The sequence below is a fragment of the Molossus molossus genome, unplaced genomic scaffold (assembly GCF_014108415.1).
Source record: "Molossus molossus isolate mMolMol1 unplaced genomic scaffold, mMolMol1.p scaffold_m16_p_2, whole genome shotgun sequence".
Taxonomy (NCBI): domain Eukaryota; kingdom Metazoa; phylum Chordata; class Mammalia; order Chiroptera; family Molossidae; genus Molossus; species Molossus molossus.
This window is the reverse complement of record NW_023425355.1, coordinates 49,903,386-49,929,602: the sequence shown is the minus strand read 5'-3', so window position 1 is coordinate 49,929,602 and position 26,217 is coordinate 49,903,386. Positions and strand designations below refer to the sequence as shown.

The window sequence follows — 26,217 nt, the reverse complement described above, 5'->3', positions numbered from 1 at the left end:
TCCACAAGCAACACACTCAGAGTAGACTCAGTGGGTACCATGGTCCTGCTAAAGTAAATCTTGCTTTTTGTGGTGGGCCTCTGCACAGCTGATCCTCCAAGGTAGTCAGAGGTCAGCAGTCAGTGGTCACAGTTAGCTCTTGCAGCTGATTAGCCTGAGTAAATCCCTCCCATCGACATGCAAACAGCAGTCAAAACTCAATTACAACAGAAGTGTGTACAGTCCACACTAGGCGTGTACCTCGAAGGCCCAGCTGGGATGATCAGGGAGGCTGTACCACTGGACACTACAGGACACCACTACAATAGGCCACCCTACGAAGCCTAGGAAACATAGCAATCCTACCTAATACATAGAAAAAAACACAGGGAGGCAGCCAAATTCAGGAGACAAAGAAACATGTCCCAAGTGAAAGAACAGAACAAAACTCCAGGAAAATAACTAAACAAAACAGAGATAAGCAATCTAATAGATGCAGAGTTCAAGACACTAGTTATAAGAATGGCTCAAGAAATTTAGTGAGGACCTCAAGATCATAAAAAAGGACCAGACAGAAATGAAGGATACACTAACAGAAATAAAGAATAATTTGCAGGGAATCAATAATAGAGTAGGAAAAGCCAAGAAGAATACCATCAATTTGGAATATAAAGAAGCAAAAAACACCTAGTCAGAACAGCAAAAAGAAAAAAAGAATTTTAAAAAATGAGGATAATGTAAAGAGCCTCTGGGACAACTTCAAGTGTATCAACACTCACATCATGGGGTTCCAGGAGAAGAGAGAGAGCAAGAAATTGAAAACCTATTTGAAAAAATATTGCCAGAAAACTTCCCTAACTTGGTGAAGCCAACAGACATACAAATCCAGGAAGCACAGAGAGTTCCAAACAAGATGAACCCCAAGAGGCCCACACCAGGACACATCATCATCAAAATATAAAAGGTTAAAAACAAAGAGAGAATCTTAAAAGCAGCAAGAGAAAAGCAGTTAGTTACCTGCAAGGGAGCTCCCATAAGACTGTCAATTGATTTCTCAAAAGAAATTTTGTAGGCCAGAAGGTGGGTGACAAGAAATATTCAAAGTGATGAAAAGCAAGGACTTACAACCAATATTACTCTATCTTGCAAAGCTATCATTTAGCATCAATGGGCAAATAAAGAGATTCCCAGACAAGAAAAAGCTAAAGGAGTTCATCACCACCAAACCAGTATTATATGAAATGTTGAAGGGTCTTCTTAAGGAAGAAGATAAAAACTATGAACAATAAAATGTCAATAAATACATATCTATCAACAATTGAATCTACAAACCAAATGAACAAGCAGAATGGAAACAGACTCATAGATACAGAGAACATTTTGTTGGTTTCCAGATGGGAGGGGCATTGGGAGGATGGGTGAAAAAGGTAAAGGGATTAAGAAGTACAAATTGATTGTTAGGCTGATGAACATCAAAGGGAAGGGAAGGGGGGAGAAAGAGATAAACCAAAGAACTGATATGCATATATGCATAACCAATGGACACAGACAATAGTGTGGGGAAGGCAGGAAGAGGTGGGAACAGGGAGGAGGGGGTCAATAGGGGCAAAAATGGGGGACATCTGTAATACATTCAACAATAAAGATAAGTTTAAAAAAATAGCCAGCCTAAAATAATCATGTCAAAGGGACATATTTTGGGTAACAAATTATGCTTCCATACAGTGGCAAAGAGGTTAGTACTTATTTCTAGAAAGTTTGGATGAGGGGGCAAGGTGTTGAGGTCAATCTAAAGAACAGGAGGCCTTCCCTAGTGAGGGGAATCGTGAGGACATCTACAGGGAAAGAGATAGTTCCATCTTTTCCTCCTTTCTATTCCCCCCCCCCATCTGTTTGTTCATTTATTCATTCAGTCAGCAATCCTTTACCAAATACTTAAGGCTCTGCAGGCACTGGACTAGGCTGTAGGAAACAGGATGAGATGACATGGTACATATCTGTCCTCAGGAAGATCACAGTTTACTGGAGAAGACAGAAAAATCACATGATAGTCAAGCATTAATTGAGGCATGTACAGGATGCAGCAGGATCACCGAGGGACAACTGGCTAACTCTACCTGGGGTATGAGGGCTTCACAAAGGTGATGACTGTTGAGTCAGGTCTTGAGTGATGAGTAAGAGTTTCCCAGGCAGACTAGGAGGAGGTAGGGCCTTCCAAGCAGAGGGGATAAGCAAGGGCAAAGGCACAGAGATGTGAGGGAGCATTGTAGGATTTTTAGTTGTGAGAGCGACATGATCAGACTGATTCTTTGACTCGACATATGTGCTTATGCTATGCATTTAGCTAGGTGGTGGGGGTGGCGGCAGTGAAGAAACCAAATCCCTTAACTCATGGAGCTTACATTCTAGTAGGAGAGATCCACACAGAGTAAAGGGGTAAAAATAAAGCAGGGGATGACAACGGAGAGGGAGCAGAGGGTGGTTTTAGACAAGGGTAGCCAGAGAAGGCCTTCCTGACAAGTGACATTTGAGCAGGACTGAATAAAGTGAGAGGGAGCAGGCCTAGCTAATGAATGGGGAAAGGTAATACCAGGCAGAGGGAACTGCAGGTGCAAAGGCTCTAGGGTGGGAACATGTTTGGTGTGATCAAGGAATAAGCAGGTGGGTTTAGGGAGTACTGGGGCAGCATTAGGGGGGTTGGGGAAGGGGATGAAGTTGGTAGGAGATGGGATTGGTGAGCTAGAGAAGGACCTGATCAGGTAAGGCCATGTGGGGCACAGCAAGCTGTGGAGAACTCATTCTGAATGGGTTGGGAAGTGTTTGCTGAGACTGCATGTTGTGATATGAGAGGAAAGTGAGGTGTTAGGATGATGCAAAGGTTTTCACCCAAGCAACTGGAAGGATGGAGATGCTGCTAAGTGAAATAGAAGAGACTGGGCGCAAACTCAGGAGGACTTCAGTTTGGATGTGCTGTGTTTAAGAGTCCCATTAGATCTCCAAGGGGAGCTGTCAAATAGGTGTCTGGATCTGTCTGTGTGGAACCTGGGCTGGGATCTTGCAGGAGTTATTGATGTATAGGGGGTAGTTAAAGATCTGAGATGGGATGTGATCCTCAAGGGAGTGAGTACACAACAGAAGAGGTCCAAGGCCCAAACCCTGTGGCTCTCCAGCCTCCGGACTCTGGAGGGCAAAGAGAGTAGGAGCCAGCAGAAAGCACTGACAGACTGGCTAGTGAGATTAAAGGAAAACCAACAGAAAACATATTAATAAAAAAAAAAAGGGGGGGGCCCTGGCCAGTTTGGCTCAGCGGTTAGAGCGTCGGCCTGCGGTCCGGAGAGACCCGGGTTCGGTTCCCGCTAAGGGCGCATACCTCGGTTGCAGTTTGTCCCCGGCCCTGGTCGGTTGTGTGGGTGGCAGCCACTCGATGTGTTCCTTTCACATTGATGTTTCTCTCTCTCTATCTGTTCCTCTCTCTCCCTCCCACTCTACCTGAACAAAAAATGGAAAAATGTCCTCGGGTGAGGAAAAAAAAAAAAAGGAAAACCAACAGTGCTTGATGTTCCAGAATCCAAGGGAAGAAAGTGTTGCAAGGAGAACAAAGTGACTGACTATGTCAAATGCTGCTGAGAGGCCCAGTAAGGTAAGGACTCACCACTGAATTTGACAGCAGGAAGGGAGGACATAGAAAACTAGATATCCACATGGAAAAAAATTAAATCGTACCCTTATTTTACACTATACACAAAAATCAACTCAAAATAAAGACTCAAACAGTGGCAAAGGGGTTAGTACTTATTTGTAGAAATTCTAGAAGAAATGTAGGGGAAATTCTTCATGACTTTGGTCTTCACAATGATTTCATGGAAATTACACCCAAAGCACAAATAAACAAGTGGAACTATGTCAGACTAAAAGGCTTCTATACAGCAAAGGAAACAATCAATAGAGTGAAAAGGCAATCTATGGGATGGGAGAAAATATTTGCAAACTACATATCTGATAAGGGATTAGTCTCCAAAATATATAAAGAATTGCTATAACTCAACAGTAAAAAAAAAAAAAAAAAAAAAAAAACTAATAACCCAGTTAAAAATGGGCTACTTACTGGCCCTGGTTGGGCTTGGCTCAGTGGTAGAGTGTTGGCCCGTGGACCAATGAATGAGTTTCAGGTTTGATTCCAGCCAAGGGCATGTACCTCGGTTGCGGTTCGTTCCCACCCTGGTCAGGGTCGTGCAGGAGACAACCAGTGGATGTGTCTCTCTCACACTGATGTTTCCCTTCCTCTCCCTTTTTCTCCCTCTCACTCTGTCTGAAGATAAATAGAAAAAATGTCCTCAGGTGGGGATTAAAAACAAAAAATGGGCCCTGGCCATTTTGGCTCAGCGGTTAGAGCGTCGGCCTGCGGTCCAGAGACCCGGGTTCAGTTCCCGCTAAGGGCACGTACCTCAGTTGCAGTTTGTCCCCGGCCCTGGTTGGGTCATGCAGGTGGCAGCCACTCGATGTGTACCTTTCATGTTGATGTTACTCTCTCTATTTCTTCCTCTCTCTCCCTCCCACTCTATCTGAACAAAAAAAGAAAAAAAAAGAAAGAAAAAAAAGGGCTACTGATTTGATTAGACATTTACCAGACATATACAAGTGGCCAACAGATATATGAAAAGATATTCAATGTCACTAATCATCAAGTAAGTGCAAATAAAAACCACAATATCAACACAAACCTGTTAGGATGGCTATGAACAATAACAACAACAACAAAAGACAAAAAGTGTTGGTGAGGATGTAGAGAAATTGTAATCCCTGTATAATGTTGGTGCAGCTGCTAGGGAAAATAGTATGGAGGTGCTAAAAAAATTTTTAAATTACCATATGATCTAGCAATCTGGGTATTTAGCCAAGATATCTCTCCAAGAGATATTAGCACTCCTATGTTTTCATTGTAGCATTATTCACAACAGCCAAGATATGGAAACAATGTAAATGTCCATCCATAGATGAATGGATAAAGAAATGTGGTATATAAAGACAATGAAGTATTATTCAATCTTAAAAAACAAGGAAATTCTGACCAGCCGGTGTGGCTCAGTGGATTGAGCATGTTCCATGGACTGAGAGGCCCCTAAGCGATTCCTGGTGAGGGTTGTGCCCTCGATCCCCACTGGGGGGCGTGCAGGACGCAGCTGATGTTTCTCATAGATGTTGCTATCTCTCTCTCCTTTTCTCTCTCTAAAAAGTCAGCAAAACATATATATATATATATATATATATATATATATATATATATATATTTTTATCCTCACCCGAGGACATTTTTCCATTTTTTGTTCAGGTAGAGTGGGAGGGAGAGAGAGGAACAGAGAGAGAGAGAGAGAGAAACATCGATGTGAAAGGAGCACATCGAGTGGCTGCCACCCGCACAACCGACCAGGGCTGGGGACAAACTGCAACCGAGGTACGCGCCCTTAGCGGGAACCGAACCCGGGTCTCTCCGGACCGCAGGCCGACGCTCTAACCGCTGAGCCAAACCGGCCAGGGCTAAAAAGTCAGTAAAACATATTTTAAAAAAACAAGGCCATGACTCAATATTACCATAGTGCAATGTTATTTTGTGCTATTTTGAACAATTAAGACTCTTTTAAAATAAAACAAAACAAGGAAATTCTGCCATATGTGACAACATGGATGAACATTTAGGACATTATGCTAAGTAAAATGAGTCAGTCACAGAAGGACAAATACTGTATGATTTCACTTAGATGAAGAATCTAAAATAGTTAAACTCATAGAAGCACAGAATAGAATGGTGGTTGTAAGGGTTTGGGGGTAGGGGCAAATGAGGAATTGCTAATCAATGGGTATAAAGTTTTAATAATACAAGATGAATAGAAATCTGTTGTACAACATTGTGCCTACAGTAAATAATACCGTATTGTACACTTAAAAATCTGTTTAAAAGGTAGATCTCATGTTAAGTGTTCTTTTTTTTTTAATATTTTTTTTCTATCCTCACCCGAGGACATTTTTCCATTTTTTGTTCAAGTAGAGTGGGAGGGAGAGAGAGGAACAGAGAGAGAGAGAGAGAGAGAGAGAGAAACATCGACGTGAAAGGGACACATCGAGTGGTTGCCACCCACATGACCCAACCAGGGCCGGGGACAAACTGCAACCAAGGTACATGCCCTTAGCGGGAACTGAACCTGGGTCTCTCGGGACTGCAGGCCGACGCTCCAACCGCTGAGCCAAACTGGCCAGGGCCTTTTTTTTTTTTTTAAGAGTTTATTTGAGCCCTGGCCAGTTTGCCTCAGAGGTTAGAGCATTTTCCTGTGGACTGAAGAGCCTTGGGTTCGATTCCTGGTCAAGGACACTTACCTCGGTTGCAGGCTCGATCTCCAGGTCATGCAGGAGGCAACCAATCAATGTTTCTCTCTCTCTCTCTCCCCATCTCACTCTATCTAAAAATCAATAGAAAAATATCTTCGCCCTGGCCAGTTTGGCTCAGCGGTTAGAGCATCGGCCTGTGGTCCGTAGAGACCCGTTTTCGGTTCCCGCTAAGGGCACATACTTCGGTTGCAGTTTGTCCCCGGCCCTGGTTGGTCATGCGGGTGGCAGCCACTCGATGTGTCCCTTCACGTCGATGTTTCTCTCTCTCTCACCCTCTCCCTTCCTCTCTCTCCCTCTCACTCTATCTGTACAAAAAAAAATGGAAAAATATCCTCTGTTGAGGATAAAAAAATAAAAAATAAATAAAGAAAAAAAAAAAGAAAAATATCTTCGGGTAAGGATTAAACAAATTTATTTAAAAAGTTTATTTGAGCCAAACTGGCGATATGTGCCAGGAAGCAAGATCTCAAATGCTCCTCATGTTATGTGTTCTTACCACAATAAAAAAATATATACATTTTTTTAAAAGATTTGAGTCCTTTTTTTCTTTATTGATTTTAGAGAGAGGAAGGGAAAGGGAGAGAGAGATAGAAACATCGATGAGAGAGAACATCTATTGGCCACCTCCTGCATGCCCCTCACTGGGGATCTGGCCCACAAACTGGGCATGTGCCCTGACTGGGAATCAAACCGGCAACCTCCTGGTACACAGGTCGACACTGAACCACTGAGCCACTCCAGCTGGGCTAAAATAAAAAATTTTAATTAAAAATTTTTTAACTCAGGTGCTTTGGGAGCCACAGGTTTTAGTGCAGATATGGCCAAGTCCAAAAATCACACCACACACAACCAGTCCCGAAAATGGCACAGGAATGGCATCAAGAAACCCCGATGACAAAGACATGAATCTCTGAAGAGGATAGACCCCCACTTCCCGAGGAACACATGCTTTGCCAAGAAGCCCAAGAAGGGCTGAATAAGATGCAGACCAACATTGCCAAGGCCATGAGTGCACGTGCGGAGGCTATCAAGGCTCTGGTAAAGCCCAACGAGGTCAAGTCCAAGATTCCAAAGTGTGGCAGCTGCAAGCTCAGTCGACTTGCCAACATCACTCACCCCAAGCTTGAGAAACTTGCTCATGCTCGCATTGCCAAGGTTCTTAGGCTCTGCCGGCCAAAGTCCAAGGCCAAGGCTCAAACCAAGTCCCAGGCTATGGCTGTGGCTATGGCTGCAGCTCAGGTTCACCCTCTCAAAGGTGCCCAGGCCCCCATGAAGGCTCTGCAGTAGAGGCCTCTGTCTGCGAATATGAGGACGGAAGGACTGGTGTGACACCTGAGCTGCTGTCTGCATGGAGTCAGTGTCCTGTGCTATTTTTGTTGTTGTTGTTGTTAATCCTCACTGGAGGATATTTTTCCATTGATATTTTTTTTTAGATAGAGTAGAAGGGAGGGAGGGAGGGAGAGAGAGAAACATCGATGTGAGAGACACATCAATTGGCTGCCTCCCACAAGACCCTGAACGGGGGCTGGGGATCAAACCTGAAACCCCAGGTACATGCCAGACAGCCTTCAGTCCACAGGATGATGCTCTAATCTCTGAGCCAAACCAGTCAGGGCCTCTTGTGCTTTTTGTACAAATAAACCTGAAGCAGGATCTGTCAATCAAAAACAGAAAACAAATTTTAAAGATGTGAATCCAAGAAGAGAATGAAGCTTCCAGACAACATATCATTTCCTCTGCCAGGGAATAAAGTAGCTTTTCCTTGAATGCTATCATCCAAGCTCACTAGTTTCCTAGAATTAAATATTTTGATCCAATAAACTAACCTTATCAATAAGCTCCAATCCCCAAAGTCTTGCTGTTTTAAATAAACACACTCTTCAAGATTACAGAAAAAATATTGATAACTATTTAAACTGAGCAACTGCTTAATAGGAGTTCATTATACTATGCTCTCTATTTTAAGCACATTTGAACATTTTCATAATAAAAAGTTGTTTTTTTTTTAAATCCTCACCCCAGGATATTTCTCTACTTATCTTCAGATAGAGTGGGAGGCAGAGAGAGAGAGAGAGAGAGAGAGAGAGAGAGAGAGAGATCCACGTGAGAGGGACACAGGGACTGGTTACCTCCCGCACCACCCTGACCAGGGCCGGGATGAATCGCAACCAAGGTACATGCTCCTCATAGAATTCGAACCCACGATTCATTTGTCCTCCGCCTACGCTCCAACCACTGAGTCAAACTGGCCAGGGCATAATAAAAAAGTGTTTTAAAAAAATGTCTTTGCGGTAGCTGGTGTGGCTCAGTTGTTGAGCATCATCCCTGCATGAAGAGGTCACCAGGTCAGTTCCCCATCAGGGCACATGCCTGGGTTGCAGGCTCAATCCCCAGTAAGGGTCATGCAGGGGGCAGCCGATCAATGTTTCTCTCACATTGATGTTTCTATCTCTGTCTCCCTCTCTTTTCCTCTCTCTCTCTCTAAAATAAATTTTTAAAAATTCTTCAATTATTTCCCCATCTCAATCAGGATAAAGTACAACATTTTTAGTAGGAAAACGAGATTCTTTAGGAACAGGTCTATTTCTCTGGCTTCATATCTTAAGCCCTCCAACCCCAACCCCTCTTACATTCTATACTGTAGGATTTCTCAGCCTAAATACTATTGTGATTTTGGTTCCAGTAATTCCTTGGGGGGGGGGGTAGATTTTTAGCAGCATCTGTCTTCTATCCACTAGATGCCAGTAGCACTCCTCTGGTTGTGATAACCAAAAAAAAAAAAAAAAAAATCGCCACACTTTGCCAAATGTTCCCTAGGGGGTAAAATTGCCCATGGTTGAAACAACTGGTCTAAGTATACCAGACAGTCCTCAGGCCCTAACGTGACATGCTGTTTAATACCTCTGATAATTCGTATGAACGATTATTCCCTTTGCCTAAAAATGTCTTTCCCTTCTTCCTGACAAGTTTTGTTAATGGTTCAAATACCTGCTTAGAGCAACATTTCTTGGGTGAAGTTTTTGTTTCCGGTGTTCATTTCATTTTTGTAGCCCCTCCGCCCCCACCCCCCATCCCTGGCATAAAATAGGAGCTAAATAAATGTTTGCTGAAAAGAATACTAGTCAAGTACAGCTGGCAGAATCTTTTATTTTTATTTTTATCCTCACCCAGGACATTTTTCCATTTTTTGTTCAGAGCGGGAGGGAGAGAGGGGAAGAGAGAGAGACATCGACGTGAAAGGGACACATCGAGTGGCTGCCACCCACACGACCAACCAGGGCCGGGGACAGACTGCAACTGAGGTAGGCGCCCTTAGCGGGAACCCAACCGGGCCTCTCTGGACCGTAGGCCGACTCTCTAACCACTGAGCCAAACTGGCCAGGGCGCAGAATCTATTTTTTGTCTGCAAAACACTAAACCTTCAAAATTAGAGGATTACTTTTACTCAAAAATAGTGCTCCTGGAATAGACTCCCCAGCAGAAATGGCTAACTGCTGTGCATGCTGGGATTTGTAGTCCGGCAAAGAGTCGTTCTAGTCAAGATGGCGGACTTGCTACTAAAGTGTACAGAGCGGCCCCAGGGGAGTCTGGACCCTGACGGGATTGGGTGGCGCCGGGATTCGACAGAAGGGAACCTAAGACTAGGTGTTAAAAGCTCTTCACAGAAGGAAGTCTCGCGAGATCTTCACGAGGCCCAACGGAACGCGGGGTTGTATTATCGCTGGGGGCGTTTGTTGGGGGCGGGGCTGTGACGAGAGTGGGCCGGAGCTGTGACGGGAGCGGGCCGGCTGTCGTAGGTGCCCGGTAGGCGCACTGGGGCCGAGCTTCGACTGTGAGGAGCAAAGCCATGGCCATGAAGGAAGAGAAGGAGCAGAGGCCTAAGGAGAAGCGAGTAACCCTGTTGACTCCCCCGGGGGCCACAGGCAGCGGCGGTGGGGCTTCGGGGGATAGCACCAAAGGGGAAGATAAGCTGGATCGGAACAAGGAGAAGAAAGAGGCTCTGAGCAAGGTGCCTGGCCGCTCGTTGGCCCATGAGAGGGCGGGACGCGTCCACCACCCGTGGAGGATGGTTGGGAATGGGGCTGCCCTCCTCTTCTCCCACGGCCCCCCAGCCCTGTTTCTTCACCTGAGTGAAAATAGCACCACCCTGTGTCATCCACTCGACGGAAATGGGGGGAGACCCTCCCGCCTAAGCCCCGGGATGGGAGTGAGGGAAAGGGGGGAATTCCTAGACGAGAAGGGTTTAGGTCAGAGCTCTGAAATGATAATGGGAGGGGGAAGTGATAATAAAGAGAATGAGGAATTAAAACGTTAATTGGGGAAATTATAAAATAGTGAAGGGGCTCTCAAGGGTGGGAGTAGTTTGTGATTAAAGTATTAATGGAGGCGAGTTGAGGGAGTGTCGGGATTAGTGGTCTTGGGGCCACATCGAGTTCTTCCTGTTTGGAGAACAATGAGGCAATTTTCAGTATTCGTCAGAGTTTTGAATTCTTTATGCTGAATGAGAAAGGGTTTTGTTTTAGGATATGTTGGATGTGGTAGGGAGACATTAGTAAATCAAGAGTTCGTACCACCCACAAAAGACCAGGATTCGCCTACCAGTTTCTTGCCACTACATCTATTGGAAAATGGGTGATAGAAAATAATACGAAAACCAAGTAAACTGCGGGGCTTTGGGTTAACAGAACCTGATATTTTACTTGCTCCAGACAGTTCTCATTTCTAAGAGATTTTTTTAAAAAACCACACTACTATTATGTTTGATTAATTCTAAGCATTACATGACTATTTTCTCCTGGGTTCTTATAATTGATCTCTAAAAGAGATCAATTTTAAAGCCCAGCTTTCCTCAGGAATGGTGATTCTTTCAGGTATGACAGAAAATTGATTGTACTAATTTTATTTTACTTATTCATTTCTGAAGGTGGTAATTCGGAGATTACCTCCCACTTTGACCAAGGAGCAGCTTCAGGAACATCTTCAGCCTATGCCTGAGCATGATTATTTTGAGTTTTTTTCTAATGATACTAGGTAAAATAAATAAAAGAGGGAGGGGGTAAATGAAAATGGTTTCTTCCATTCCATTTTATCCTACCAATGTTTTCTATTTGAATTTTGAGCCTGCCTCTTTAATATATGCATTCTTAAAATCTAGCCAGACACTTGCAAGCACATTTACATAATTGCTTTCCTCTCTGCAGTCTGTATCCACATATGTATGCCAGAGCATACATCAACTTTAAAAACCAAGAGGACATTATTTTGTTCAGGGATCGCTTTGATGGTTACGTATTCCTTGACAATAAAGGTGAGTCCTAGTAACAAGAGGTTTCTTTGTCAATTAAGACAATATGTGTATCACAGTGTTTTCTCATTGCCGTGATAGTTTTTCTAAAATCCTGGGTGATAACATGTGCAACATTTAAAGAGTTTTACACATTCGATATGCCTATTACAATCTTATATGTGACTTTTCTCAGCCCTTGGGTATTTTTTTAATGTTTTGAAAATTTTTCTTTTTTTTTTTTAATCCTCCCCCGAGGACATTTTTCCATTTTTTGTTCAGGTAGAGTGGGAGGGAGAGAGAGGAACAGAGAGAGAGAGAGAAACATCGACGTGAAAGGGACACATCGAGTGGCTGCCACCCGCACGACCAACCAGGGCAAACTGCAACCGAAGTACGTGCCCTTAGCGGGAACCGAACCCGGGTCTCTCCGGACCGCAGGCCGATGCTCTAACTGCTGAGCAAAACCGGCCAGGGCTTTTTCTTTATTTTCTACTGCTTGCAACATTTAGCCAGAGAATGTCCGAGCTGCCATTTGCCGCTTTTCTTTGGCTTTGCAATCATAGTGAATGATGTGTCTTTTGTTGAGTTTTGTTTTTTCAGTGTTACTTCTAGTGAAAATGTAATCTTTGTCAGGGAAAATGTCTCTAAAAGTAGAAGGATTGCCACTGTTTGTCCAACTTTATTATTCTCCACAAACTAGCTACTTCTGTAGTCCAACTTTATTCTAGTAGATAGCAATGATTTCCTAGTGGCTTGGCCTGGAAATCTTTCTCTCCCTTCCTCTGTCCCTCCCTTCTTCTCTCTCTAAAATCAATAAAAAAACTAAAATTTATTTTTAAAAAATGTTTTTAGTATATTCACAGAATTGTGAAGCTATCACTACAATCTAATTTTAGAACATGTTCAACACTGTAAAGAGAAACCCATACCCATTAGCTATCACTCCCTGTTCTCCCCACCAGTTCTAGACAGCCACTAATCTTATTTTTCTCTATAAATTTGCTTATTCAAGAGAGTTCTGATGTGTTTTTTTTTTAATGAAAATTAGCTTAAATACCCCCTCCAACATATCAAAATATCACACTTTAGAAGTGGAATTTAAATGAATGTTTTATTCATTTAATTTTTTTCCATTCGGGGCTCCTTTGATAGCATGTTGATTTTAGTTGTGCCAGTGTGATTGATGTTTGTTTGGAGACACTTCTTAGATGACTGCCATCAAAGGAAGCCTAGGCAAAGGGAAGGGAAAAGAGGGATACCTGCAATAATGTCAACATTAAAATTTTTTAATAAAAAAAAAAAAAAAACATAGACAAAGTGAAAAAAAAAAAGTCTAGAGAGAAGTGGGTCGACTCTTGTATCCACTTGACATTTTCTTTGTTATAACAAGTGTGTTGTTTTTTTCTAAACAGGTCAAGAATATCCTGCAATAGTAGAATTTGCTCCTTTTCAAAAAGCTGCAAAAAAGAAGACTAAGAAAAGAGATACTAAAGTTGGGACTATCGATGATGGTACAGTATGGCTCTAGTTATGTAATGCTATTGACATGTTTTTTTTTGTTGTTTTCTTTTTATTTTGTTCAGATAGGGTGGGAGTGAGAGAGAGAGAGAGAGAGAGAGAGAGAAACATCGACGAGTGGTTGCCACCCGCAAGACCCAACCAGGGCCGGGGACAAACCGTAACCGAGGTACATGCCCTTAGTGGGAACCGAACCCGGGTCTCTCTGGACCGCAGGCTGATGCTCTAACCGCTGAGCCAAACCGGCCAGGGCACCATGGGTTTTTTTTGTTTTTTTTTAATCCTCACCTGAGGATATTTTTCCATTTTTTGTACAGATAGAGTGGGAGGGAGAGAGAGGAAGGGAGAGAGAGACAGAAACATTGACGTGAAGGGACACATCGAGTGGCTGCCACCCGCACGACCAACCAGGGCCGGGGACAAACTGCAACCAAAGTACATGCCCTTAGCGGGAACTGAACCCGGGTCTCTCCGGACCGCAGGCCGACGCTCTAACCGCTGAGCCAAACTGGCCAGGGCGAGTTTTTTAAAAACATTACCTTGCCAGGCTGGTGTGGCTCAGTGGATTGAGCATTGTCCCATGGACTGAGAGGTCCCAGTTTGATTCCGGTCAGGGCTCAATCCCCAGTGGGGGCATGTAGGAGGCAGTCAGTTGATGTTTCTGTCTCACATTGATGTTTCCATTTCTCTCCCTTCCTCTCTCTAAAAAATATCAATAAAAACATATTTCAAAACAAAACATTACTTTTTTTCTCCTTTATTGATTTTAGAGAGAAAGGAAGGGAGAGGGAGAGAGAAATAGAAACATTGATGAGAGAGAGCATCGATTGGCCACCTCCTGCATTCCCTACACTGGGGATTTGGCCCATAACCTGGGCATGTGCCCTGATTGGGAATCAAACCAGCGACCTCTTGGTGCATGGGTTGATGCTCAACCACTGAGTCACACTAGCCGAGCCAAAACATTACTTTTGTGGGAATCAGTTGGACTCCAAGCTTTTAAATAAGAGAACATATGGGATAAAGTTAGTATGAAATATAATTCATTGATGAAAGCTTTGCTTAACTGTTAAAATGGAGGTAGGTTTCATATAGAGTTTTCACTTTCTTTGGCTAGTGGCATTTCATTCAACCACCATTAAGTACTACTGAGTAGTGTAATGACTACTTGAGGCTTTTTACCATTGTTATGATTATTTATATGACTTTTGGGTTTCCAGTTTTATAAAGAGGAAGATTTATCATTGAGAGCTATACTAGAAAATTTTATATCAAGTAACTTAATATCAAGTAACTTGTCCTATTTTCTAGGCTTTGAATATGAAGTTAATTACATAGTATAATTACATTGAATCAAAAGACAGGAACTAAAAAACTGGAATAATTGCCACTTAAGTTAAACTGGATCCAGATTTTGAGATCTCTGTAACTTATGTTGGATAAGGGCTTAGCTGCAATATTTTCTATCAGATTGATTATTTTAGAATCATGTAGTTTGATTTCCATTATTTATTACTATAATGGGTATTTTATAAAGAACACAGAAAAGACTCAACACGAAGCTGCTTATTGATGATATCATAGATTCAGACCAGGAAGACTAGGTCAAGTGACATGTTCCACACTCCATAGAAACTCCAAATACAAGAAATATAATGACTCAGATGTGTTACCCTGTCTGATGTCAAGGGGCATGTAGGAAAGAACACCAGGCCTTACCATCTCCTCCAGTGCCACAGCTAGGACATCCCCCTAATTTATCTTTTTGGAATACCTGATTTTCATATGTTGAGTTTACTTAAAGTGAAGTATACCCATATAGGAATTGCTTACATTCTGTATACATAATAAATATATACTGTAACTACATATAATACAAAAATATATACTGTAACTATATATACATAACTATATACATATAACAGTTCTCTCACAAGTGTGACTGCATTAGTAGGAGCAGTGACTTTCAAAAGCAAACTATCATTCCTGGAGGTTCTGTTATAATGTATGGTATTTTATTTTCCCTGATCCCATGTTACACCAGACTCTCTTTGTGGGTATCTCTAATAGAAGTTCTGAGAGTAACCAATAGAGCCCCAAATAGTCTATCTTGTGGGTATAGGTTATTTGCAATTTTCCATGAAGTAGGAAATTTTCTTTTTTGATAAATATTCTAGATAATAATGTCTTATTTGTTTAAACTCTACTATATTTTCTGTTTACTTAAACAATTACTTAGATCCAGAATATAGAAAATTTTTGGAAAGTTATGCTGCAGATAATGAGAAAATGACATCTACTCCAGAGACTCTGCTAGAGGAAATAGAAGCTAAAAATAGAGAACTAATAGGTAAGTCAACAAAAGGAATTAAGGGCAACAGCTTTTTCATCAGAAGACCTGTCTGACTCCCACTTCTGTTACTTGACAGCTGTGTAATCATGGGGAAAGCACTAACTTCTCTGAGACTGTTTCTTCTACTGTAATAAGCAGATGATAATACCTGTGTCACAGGATTATGCAGAAGAGTTGATTAGATGGGGAAAATTCTCTGTGACCTATTTAGTGCCATGCAAATGTAACATAAGTATAAAACATTTGAAGACTCATGGCACCTTTAGATGTTGGTAAGCATTTGATGATCTCAGTTGGTGTTTTCTAGTAAGAAGAAGCTAATGTTCTCAAAAAGAAATTTGACCTGAAATATAAAAAATGGATTTAGTTACTGCAAAACTGAAAACCTCTTGAGAAATTCTAGCCTGGATGTTGGTTCTAGTAGTAAGCAGTCACAACTGTATCTGTTCTAAACATAAGCATAGCCTCAGGATGTCCACTCTGAGCAATTTATCCAAAGGAAGTGTGCTTTCAAAAGCTAGCTACAGAGCTAGATAGTATTGTTTGGAATATTGAAAAATGAATTATATTCTTCTAGAAGTTGGTTTTTATTAATGAACGCATAGTATAAGCCCATCTCTGATAATTTCCTTAGAATAAATTCCCAAAAGTGAAATGATGGGGTCAAAAGGATATTTTTAGCCCCTTCCCCCAATTTGTTCCCAGTTGGACAAATGTGTACTCCTGTCTGTAGAACAAGAGAATGTCCTTTACACTTAATTCTCACCAACACTAGAAATTACATTTTAAAAAAGTTTTATTTTATTTTGTATTTCTTCAATTTTTAAATGGTATTTTAAATTTGCAGAATTGGAATGCTATAAAAACTTCATTCCAATAATATAGTTGTGAACTCTGTTTAAGGGGTATAGTTTTTCCCACCTTGGATGGTTGGCAGGGAATGTCAGAAAATGGAATCCTTTCTAGGGGTTGATAAGTATTATTAATAATCTGTTTACATTTATGTAGCTAAAAAGACAACCCCACTATTGAGCTTCCTGAAAAACAAGCAGGTAAACCTTTGTTTTTATAGTTCTCTCAATACTTTTATTTCATTGGTTCACATTCTGTTAAACATTTTAAGAACACTGGGATCCCATAAGAGAAAAGCTGCTTTTTCTTACCACTGTTCTTTAAAGATTTGGCTTATTGGCCCTCTCCTTCTCTTTGGTTGTTGGACCAAGGTATCACTCTGCAAACCCAGAAAGTCCTTAACTTGTTCCAGAGACACACTCCCTATTTTTCTGAAAGCCTCTAGAAATATAGCAAGGCAGCAGTGGGAGACTCTGATACTAGCAGGCCCTGGCCTTTATGCTTACTCATATTCTGAATGGGTGGGGAGGGGGTTAAGGAGATAGAAAGTAGGAAGGAAAGATGATCCAGTTTAGTGGGTGCCCACCATGCCTTTGGGATTGATTTAAGGTTTTGGTGATGATTATCTTGTTTGAAGGTGTATGTTGATGTTTCTTTCTAGAGAATGAGAGAAGAAAAAAGAGAAGAAAGAAGAAGGCGAGAAATAGAAAGAAAAAGACAAAGAGAAGAAGAGAGAAGGAAATGGAAAGAAGAAGAGAAACGAAAAAGGAAAGATATAGAAAAGCTAAAGAAGATAGAAAGAGTTCCAGAAAGAGACAAATTAAAAGAAGAACCCAAGATTAAGGTATGAAAATAACATAAACTGACTGCATGTATCTACTTCTTTATAAATGTGCATGCATCTTCTGTGGTGTAAACATCGTTTTTCCGTTTTGTTTTGTACTTTTTTGGATGGGGAGGAAGTAACCAATACTAATAGTATGATTTTTAAATTTTAAGATACTTTAAAAGGATTAAGTAGTTTACATGATATTTCTTCAATGCAGATTTGTGTTACCTTTATCATGGAAAATGTTCAATTTGTGGATGATTATTCTGTCAATTCTTCATAAAATAGGGCTGGCTGGCATGAATTACCGTTTTTATTCAGCTTTTCCTTCATTTTTGATACATGAAGTTGCCTCATCTGTTTGTTTTCCACTGTCTTCAGGTACACAGGTTTCTGTTACAAGCTGTGAATCAGAAAAATGTAAGGACTCATGTACATGATACAGAACACCTGGTATCATGTCACACACATAGGTCTTAGTTAATAAAATCCTTTTGGTGGTGGTGGTAGTGATACCTGTAGAAACCCCCTTCAGATTGATGAACCTTCTTAAAAGCAAGCTCTTTTAAATCCCTACTTTAAAAGGAAGTCCAGATGACTTCCTGAAGCTTCAACAATACACAGCCAGAGGACAACCATGTCTAAATAGCTTTTTCTCTTTTTTAGCTGTCTCTTATAACTGCCTTGTGCAAGTACTACCAATAATATTCTGCATTACATGCTTTCCCCTCTCACATGATTCCCATGTTACCTTCTTGCATCTCACTGGGAATCTGTGAGCAGCAGGTTCTGATGAACACATTGCATATAGGAAGAGGAAAACTTGTAGAAAAATCCCAGCCTTGCTGCTTCCCTTCTCAGGTCATGGCTTGGGCAGCCCTTGGTCCAACGAACTTCTTGGGGAAGCACTAGTACTTCAGAGAAAGTCAGAAAAAAATTTCAGAGATGGTGGCAGGGTCTCTTTTTACCTCCTCAATTCAGCAGTTTATGTGGTTCCCTGAGGCTCTCCAGGGCTCATTATTGTTGATAAGGGGCTTGGCCACAGGGTGGGAAAGTTCCCATCTTAATTCTTTCTAGCAAAGTCTGCCATGCCACAAGTGACTTAACATATTATTCCTAACTATCAGCAAGGCAGAAGGTAGAGCCATACATGCTAGAAACATTCATTAATGTTCTTATTAGAGTAATGAACATCTTAGTTTCTAACCAAGATGTTCATTAGAGAGATAAGAACACTTCCAATGAAACCTGTACATGGTGTCCTCACTTTACACTGGTGCCTTCTTAGTGTCCAGTTTGGACTCACCATTTACAGTGGTTGTCTGTATGCTGAAATATTTCATGCTTAAATCTTTTGGTGCTTGGCCTTTTGCTTGGTGACCTGTATGGTGCCTTCACCCTGAGACTTGAAATTCGTCTATTTGCCTTAAGAATCTCCCTGAATATCTAATACTTGGGGGTATGCTAGAGAGATCTGTAGCAGTGGTACGAAAAAGAAACTTTTAGAAATTTGGACTTTATAAACCACTTTTATTTTAGAATTGTATTCTGTCATGTATATGACATTGTGCAGAGTTCCTACTCAGTAGAGATGGAACTTCACTGTTCTGCTATAGGAGGTATTTGGATTTTTAAATCCAATGCCAAATACTTCTTACTATTCATCTCTAATGATAATATGATTGTATCATCATATAAGTATGTTACTCTCAGGCTCAAGGCAAAATTATTCTCACAATAGATCACTCCTTTGGTCACCAAGGTATTTGTCATTCCAAGTACTACATAAAAACATTCTAATAGTCATGATCTATCTAGCATTTTAAATTTGTGGCATATTTTCCCATGAAGTTGTACTGACATGCTGGTTTGACAAAAGGCATGTTTGAAAGTGTGTATTGGTTCACTTAAAGGTAGACCCATTTAAAGCCAAAGGAGTCTTGATCCTATTGCTACAAGTGATTAAACCACTTTGAGTGGATAACACTTTCACATTAATAGCAACCTTTTAGTAAATTACTGCTCTTGTGCACTCATTGCTCACCTGAAAGTTTTAGTACCTGCAGAATAAGGGGACTTCTGTAGTCAAAATTTAAAATATTTAGTATACTGTTTTCTTTGATAGGCTTAGAAGACAGTGTCCCACCCTTCAAAATAAAAATAAATGTGTTCTCTTTAAAGCTGCTCAAGAAGCCAGAAAAAGGAGATGAAAAAGAATTAGACAAAAGAGAAAAAGCCAAGAAATTGGACAAAGAGAATCTAAATGATGAAAGAGCCAGTGGGCAAAGTTGTACATTGCCCAAACGTTGTGATGGTGAACTTAAAGATGAAAAACCTAAGAGGTCAGTAGGCGAGGTCTCTTTGGTACATTTGTTTTCAGCATATTTCTAGATGCTAGTTTTACTGCTATGTCTTGGACTTATACCTGAATTAAATAAGCTGTTTTACCAGGGGTAGAGGGATGAGGAGGAAAGGTTTCAAATATTCTAATATCTTAATCGGGGTGGATGACTTCTGTTTTTTGGGGGGTTTTTTGGTTACTGTTTTTCAAAACACTAGTATTTTTTTTACTTTGCTCCAAAAGTGCAGTCTCATTGCAGTAGCCAAGTCAGAATCAAAGTGTTCCTGCATTTGTGATTAGAAGATCTTTGAGGGTACATCCTCAGATTTGTTTTTCTTACAGACCTGAAGATGAGAGTGGCAGAGACTACCGGGAGAGAGAACGGGATTATGAACGAGATCAAGACCGCATACTTCGGGAAAGAGAGAGACTAAAACGGCAAGAAGAAGAGCGCCGGAGGCAGAGGGAGCGCTATGAGAAAGAGAAGGCTTTTAAAAGAAAGGAAGAAGAAATTAAAAAAGAGAAAGAAGCACTTCGGGATAAAGGAAAGAAGACTGAAAGTACAGAATCACTAGGCAGCTCAGAAAAAACTGAAAAGAAAGAGGAAGTGGTTAAGAGAGATCGCATCAGAAACAAGGTGCTGCTTTTTGTTACACTTGTTTATTTTCACGAGGATTTTTTCTTTTCCTGTAAGTGTAAAGGAAAGGGCTAGCTCATTGTTTATTATAGAATTTTTAAAGGAAATTCTATTATGGAAAATTTTACTATAGGAACTTTAACTGTACAATTTTTTGTAGTCTTATTTGGGTCATTTTATTAACTTATAGAAATTTCAAATATACACAAAAGTAGAACAGAATAATACAATGGTACCCATCACTCAGCTTCAATAATTATCAACTGGTAGTCAGCCTTCTTTCTACTCTACTCCATCCCTATCTACTATTGGATTCTTTTCAAGCAAATCTTAGACATAATTTCTTCTTAAAATATGTCAGTATTAGAGATTAAGACTTTTTCTTTTTTTATATATATATAGAATATTTTTAATTTTTGCAAATTTTCCTACCTGAAGGACTTTTTCTTAATATAACCCAGATAGCATTTTCACATTTAAAAAACCCTAACAATACTTCCTTAACATCCTACCTACTCATTGTTCAGATTTCCCCAATTGTCTTATTTATATGTTTTTTATATTTTTTCATTGATTTTTTAGAGAGAGAGAGATAAAAACATTGATGTGAGAGAGACACATCTATCGGCTGCCTCCTGCACACCCCCTATTGGGGATCGAGCCTGTAACCTGGGCATGTGTCCTGATCAGGAATTGAACCAGGACCTCTCAGTCCAAGGGATGACGCTCAATGCACTGAGCCACACTGACTGGGCTCATTTATATCTTTTTTTTTTTTTTTTTAATCCTCACCCGAGGACATTTTTCCATATTTTGTTCAGATAGAGTGGGAGGGGGAGAGAGAGAAACATTGAGGTGAAAGGGACACATCGAGTAGTTGCCACCCGCACAACCCAACCAGGGCCTGGGACAAACTGCAACTGAGGTACATGCCCTTAGCGGGAACTGAACCCGCGTCTCTCTGGACCGCAGGCCGACGCTCTAACCGCTGAGCCAAACCGGCCAGGGCTCAATTATAAATATCTTTTTTATAGGCTCCAAACAAGGCCCACAAATTGTATTTGTTTGATATCTCTCCTTAAATCTCTTCTAATCTAAACAATCCCTCTCCTTTTGTTTTCCTACATTTATTTGTTGCAGAAACCAATTTGTTCTGTAGAGCTTCTAAAGGTTCAGGTTGGCTAATTACATTCCTGTGGTATCATTTAACATGTTCCTTAATCTTCTTTGTTTCCTTGAAAACTAGTGGTTATATCTAGGGCAGGAATCAGCAAATTTTTTTCTGTAAAGGGTCAGATGGTAAGTAAATATTTTAGGCTTTGTGGGCCATATGGTATCTGTCACAACCACTAAGCCCTGGAGGCACAGACATGTAAAAGAATGAGCATGGCTGTGTGCCAATCAGATTGTATTCACAAAAACAGGCAGCCCTTCACCTAGAGGCCTGAATAGATTCAAGCTCAGTTTTTGGTAAGAATACTTCATAGTGTTGTGCACTTCCTATGCATCATATCAGGAAGTATATATAATGTCTGGGTGTCCTTTTAGTGTGATGCTATGATTGATCAATAGCAGTTGTATTGTGGTTGTGTAATAGGATGTCCTTGTTCTTAGGATATACAAACTTAAATATTTAGGGACTGAAGGCTCATGATGTCTGTAACTTATTCTTGAGTGATTCTGCAAAAATAATAATGTGTATATATATGCGTGCATTCACATACTAAAGACAGAAAAAGCACATGTGACAAAATGTTAAAATTGTGAATCTAGAAGAAAGGCATTAAGTATTCATGTTTAAATTTCACAACATTTCTATAAATTTAAAGCTTTTCAAGATAAAAAGTTGAAAAGACGCCCTGGCCAGTTTGGCTCAGCGGTTAGAGCGTCGGCCTGCGGTCCGGAGAGACCCGGGTTCGGTTCCCGCTAAGGGCATGTACTTCGGTTGCAGTTTGTCCCCGGCCCTGGTTGGTCGTGTGGGTGGCAGCCACTCGATGTGTCCCTTCACGTCGATGTTTCTCTCTCTCTCTCCCTTCCTCTCTCTCCCTCCCACTCTATCTGTACAAAAAATGGAAAAATATCCTCGGGTGAGGATAAAAAAAATAATAATAATAATAAAAGTTGAAAAGACAATTGATCAGTAGTTTAAGGTATTATAAGTCTGCTACATCTGTTATAAAAATTTTTATCAGCCTTTCTCCTAATGATTTTGCTTAATTATTTCACGGGGGGAGGTAGTGGTGGAAAGTGGTGATATACAAATTCTGCCTTTCCTGTTGTATTTATTATCTGATATTTTTTTATAAAGAGGAATTTCCTTCATCAGCTGTTTGGTTAGCCTGAAATTCAGTTTACACAGGAAAGGCAAGATAACTTGATTCTTGCTCTTTATTTACCAGTATTCAGAGTAATTAATGAGTTGGTGTCCCAGCAACTTCTAGGGTTTATCATTGAGTTGTTTAGTCTTTAAGAACTCGTGGGTTTAGAAATACTTGGTGTATTCCAACTTGTTATTATCAGTTATTATCCTTGTTGATGTTTCAGTTGTTCCATCTTCGCACAGTGGGGGCCCCATCATCCATTCTTTAAATACTTTGCATCTGTTTTAATATTTCATCTTGTGAAAATAGTGAAATACTTTGCTAAAATTACTCAATTGAGAATAAGGCTTTAAGGTTAACTTTCAGACATCAGGGAGAAAGGACAAGGAAGGCTCATGCAGTTTTTCTGTGAATTCTATAAAAGGCCTATATACATTTGTTTTCCAGGATCATATTGTCATTAAATCAAACATATTACTTGAACTGAGAGCTTCACGATGACTTTATTGAGGCTTATTTAGGAATCTGAGATCTATTTCTTTTTTTTTTTGGCGGGGTTGGGGGGATCTGAGATCCAAAGGGCCACCTAGATAGTCTCAAGCTGGAGTGTTACATTGTTATATCTGAATTAAGAAATAATCGCATTGTGGCAAGTTACATGGGGTCTGAGCTCATAAGTTCAGGGAGGTCTCCACTTAAGACTGCGTTCTTTGTTGTTGTCTTTACTTCTAAGAGTTTCTTATATGGTGGTGCATTATAAAAGTCAATTTACTGATGGGGAGGAGAGATAGGCAATGGCTGTGGTTTCTAAGTAAAAAAAAAATCAAGCTAATTCAGTTCCTCTTGAAATGGTTAAGAAAATTAGACAGTAGATTATTAAAAATTTACCCTAGGCATAATAAAATACTTATGAAATGATTGCTTTTCTTTGGAAATAGAAGGAAGGAAGCAGGCTGTTATAAGAAAAAAACATCAACATTTACTGTTATACTGTGCCCTCACAGTTTTGGTCTTGTATGAGTTGTTTTTGGTATATATCACCACATAACTTATGACTGTGAAAATCCCCTGTAAATACTTAGTAGCAATGTTTTAACATTAACATTTCATTTTACTTTAGGATCGCCCAGCAATGCAGCTTTACCAACCAGGAGCTCGAAGCCGAAATCGACTCTGTCCCTCGGATGACATCAAGTCTGGAGATTCAGCAATAGAAAAAAAGCAGGAAAGTGGTATTAGCCATAGAAAAGAAGGAGGAGAGGAGTGATAAGTCCAAATGGCCGTAGGTGTCCTCCCGACTGTGTAGGCAGCCAAAGAGCATGTATTAAAGCAATCCAGAAGTGCCTCAGGGCAAAGGAATAGAGAGAGGAAGGGGGTCGCTGTGCTGGTGGGGTACACTGCAGAGGAGTATGTTTTGCGTCAAAGCAGGAACCTGATTGTGGATGCAGATTGGAAGTACAATTTCGTTTTTCTGTAGTTCCTACAAATTAACTTTAAAGAGTTGCACAAAGATCAGAGAGGACATGCATTGCAATTTGCAGGTGGGAAATGTCAAGTGAGGACTTAATTAGGTATGACATGAGAAGAAGAAAAGAGAGCCAGTTCTAAAATCAAAGGTTTTGTTAATCCTGGATTGAGTTTTCTTAGTTTAGTGGAACAGAGTCACTTTGAAGTCTTGTTCAGATCTAGTTATATTCATTGTTGGTGATAACTGTTGATTTTGTGTAGTGTAGAAGCAACAAGCGTGTAATTATAGTACAAGTACAGTGAAGGATATAACAAGTGTTTGCTTATGCAAAATTTAAATAGTCATGTCATGTTTATATCCTGTGTCCTCAAATTTTAGGATTAGGTTTAGATTTTTGTTTGTTTATGTGAACTTAGCATAAAGAATATTTTTAAACATCTCCTTTGGCCTCTAGCAATTTTTATATTAATAAATAAAATTTAAGCCTTGTTTGGTTATTGACAATCCAGTCTTTGTTTTATCTTAGGTCTCATGATCTGAGTGCATGACCTGTCCAGGAAAGAAACTGCACCAATATTTGTTCCTGCTTAAATAACAACGTTCAGTCTTAACTTGTTTTGCATTGGTGTCAATAAATATCAACATCACTCAAGTATGAAGTTAAGTGTGTTAGTATTAACTTTACTAAATAGTTATTAGTATCAAAAAAATAAATACTGAATTAATCTCTTGGGAATTTTGAAATGGGAAGAATGATATTCGCTTCTGCCTTCACTAGCGTCTGCCTTTATTTTGCCCACCAAGAAGATGAAGTCATGGTTCCCTACTCTTGTTCCATAAGAACCAAAATGTTTGGACATCCTTGCTGTTGCTTATTTTCATCCTGCCAGCTCCTCCTGCCGTGGTCTCAGTTTGCCTTTACGTAATAAGTCACTGCTTTGTGTTTTCCTCAGCTTTTAGAAACCAGTACCCCAAGAAGCAGTTAAAGAGGAAGAGCCATCAAAGATGATTGAAAGAGAGTGGTCCTCAATTGGGGCAGAGTACTAAAAGAAGGGAAGTGAAATTTAAAAAAATTTTTTTTTAAATCCTTACTGGAGGATTTGTGTTTTTTTTTTTTTTTTAATTGATTTTAGATAGAGAAAGAGGGAGAGGTAGAGAAACACCGAAGTGAGAAACATTGATCAGTTGCCTCCTGTTCATACCCTGACCAAGGATCAAACCTGTAACCTGGGTATGTGCCAGGGAATCGAACCAGTGACCCTTAAGTGCATAGCATGAGGCTCAACCAACTGAGCCACAACTGTCAGGGCGGGAAGGGAAAATTTTAAGGAGAATGGCTGGCAGTGTCCCATGCCACAGAGAGGTTAAGGAAGATAAGAAATCTGAAGTGTACATTGCATTTGGAAGTATTGAAGTCATTAGTGAAATGTAGACCCTCTTGGTGGCAGAGGTTAGAGGAATTAGTCTTAGAAGAAGCGATGCTCTAGAACCCATTATTTGTGAGTTGGTATCACTTGCCTACTTACCCAGCCTAGAGCCTGTTGCCAGCCCTCTTAAGGCTGTTTTCACTTCAGCACCTTCCTCTTTTGTTCTACTTGCCTTGCCAGTCCAACTCAGTAAACCACACTTCCCCAACCCCCTCTTAAATTTCTTCTTATTTTTTTAACCAATAAATATTTATTTATTAAAAATGAACATGTAACCCTGGCTGGTTTTGCTCAGTGGTTAGAGCGTCGGCCTGTGGTCCGGAGAGACCTGGGTTCGGTTCCCGCTAAGGGCGCGTACCTCGATTGCAGTTTGTCCCTGGCCCTGGTTGGTCGTGCGGGTGGCAGCCACTCGATGTGTTCCTTTCACATCGATGTTTCTCTCTCTCTCTCCCTCTCCCCCCCACTCTATCTGAACAAAAAGTGGAAAAAAATGTCCTCGGGTGAGGATTTCAAAAAAAAATGAACATGTAGCACTAGCTGGGTTGCTTAGTTGGTTAAGCTTTGTCCCATGTACTAAAAGGTTGCTAGTTCCATTGCCCAGGTTCCAGGCTCGATTCCAGTAAGGGGCCAATCGATGTTCCACTCTCACATCGATGTTTCTCTTTCTCCCTCTCCCTCCGTCTCTCTCTCTAGGTCATTTTTCTTTCTTTCCCAGGCATCCCCAATAAAGGGAGAAAATTGATTGCTGGACTGCTGTCAGGTCTTTCCTTCCCAGGCAATATATCTGAAAATCAGGGGACCTGTCTTGGGCACCACAAGATGAG

The 26,217-nt window shown here is 40.6% G+C and overlaps 1 protein-coding gene, 1 long non-coding RNA gene and 1 pseudogene across 4 annotated transcripts in view; 2 read left to right on the top strand and 1 right to left on the bottom strand.

The window, feature by feature from the left end:
• The first annotated feature begins 7,177 nt into the window (after nt 1-7,177).
• LOC118635249 lies at nt 7,178-7,647 on the top strand (annotated as a pseudogene).
• Nucleotides 7,648-10,118: 2,471 nt separating this feature from the next.
• On the top strand, nt 10,119-25,016 carry UPF3B (UPF3B regulator of nonsense mediated mRNA decay). 2 transcript variants are annotated; one of them, XM_036271517.1, is made up of 13 exons: nt 10,119-10,369; nt 11,285-11,391; nt 11,562-11,668; nt 13,060-13,158; nt 15,405-15,515; nt 16,527-16,570; nt 17,032-17,214; nt 17,581-17,619; nt 19,381-19,541; nt 19,883-20,177; nt 23,619-23,723; nt 24,493-24,634; nt 24,920-25,016. In XM_036271517.1, the coding sequence occupies exons 1-12, from the start codon at nt 10,208-10,210 to the stop codon at nt 24,499-24,501; spliced, it is 1,422 nt and encodes a 473-aa protein (XP_036127410.1). In that variant the 5' UTR covers nt 10,119-10,207; the 3' UTR covers nt 24,502-24,634; nt 24,920-25,016. The 2 variants fall into 2 exon arrangements, with proteins under 2 accessions (XP_036127410.1, XP_036127409.1); XM_036271516.1 differs by lacking the exon at nt 24,920-25,016 and having other exon boundaries at nt 23,619-24,618.
• LOC118636422 overlaps nt 12,785-26,217 on the bottom strand; it is a 30,001-nt gene continuing 16,568 nt past the window's right edge. Inside the window, exons 3-5 of one of the 2 annotated variants that reach the window (XR_004960649.1) lie at nt 17,951-18,113; nt 17,428-17,602; nt 12,785-12,876 (exon numbers count right to left, since the gene is read on the bottom strand). This is a non-coding gene — a long non-coding RNA (uncharacterized LOC118636422). Of the gene's footprint in view, nt 12,877-15,672; nt 15,862-17,427; nt 17,603-17,950; nt 18,114-26,217 lie in introns of those variants that run through there. The other variant, XR_004960650.1, reaches the window with a different exon arrangement.

What these genes read in the sequence shown, in the direction of transcription:
- UPF3B (XM_036271516.1), top strand. Translation starts at nt 10,208, where the DNA reads ATGGCCATGAAGGAAGAGAAGGAGCAGAGGCCTAAGGAGAAGCGAGTA. An exon ending in TAAAAATAGAGAACTAATAG is followed by an intron (nt 15,516 to 16,526) that starts GTAAGTCAACAA and finishes ACATTTATGTAG; the next exon opens with CTAAAAAGACAACCCCACTA. An exon ending in GAGATCGCATCAGAAACAAG is followed by an intron (nt 20,178 to 23,618) that starts GTGCTGCTTTTT and finishes ATTTTACTTTAG; the next exon opens with GATCGCCCAGCAATGCAGCT.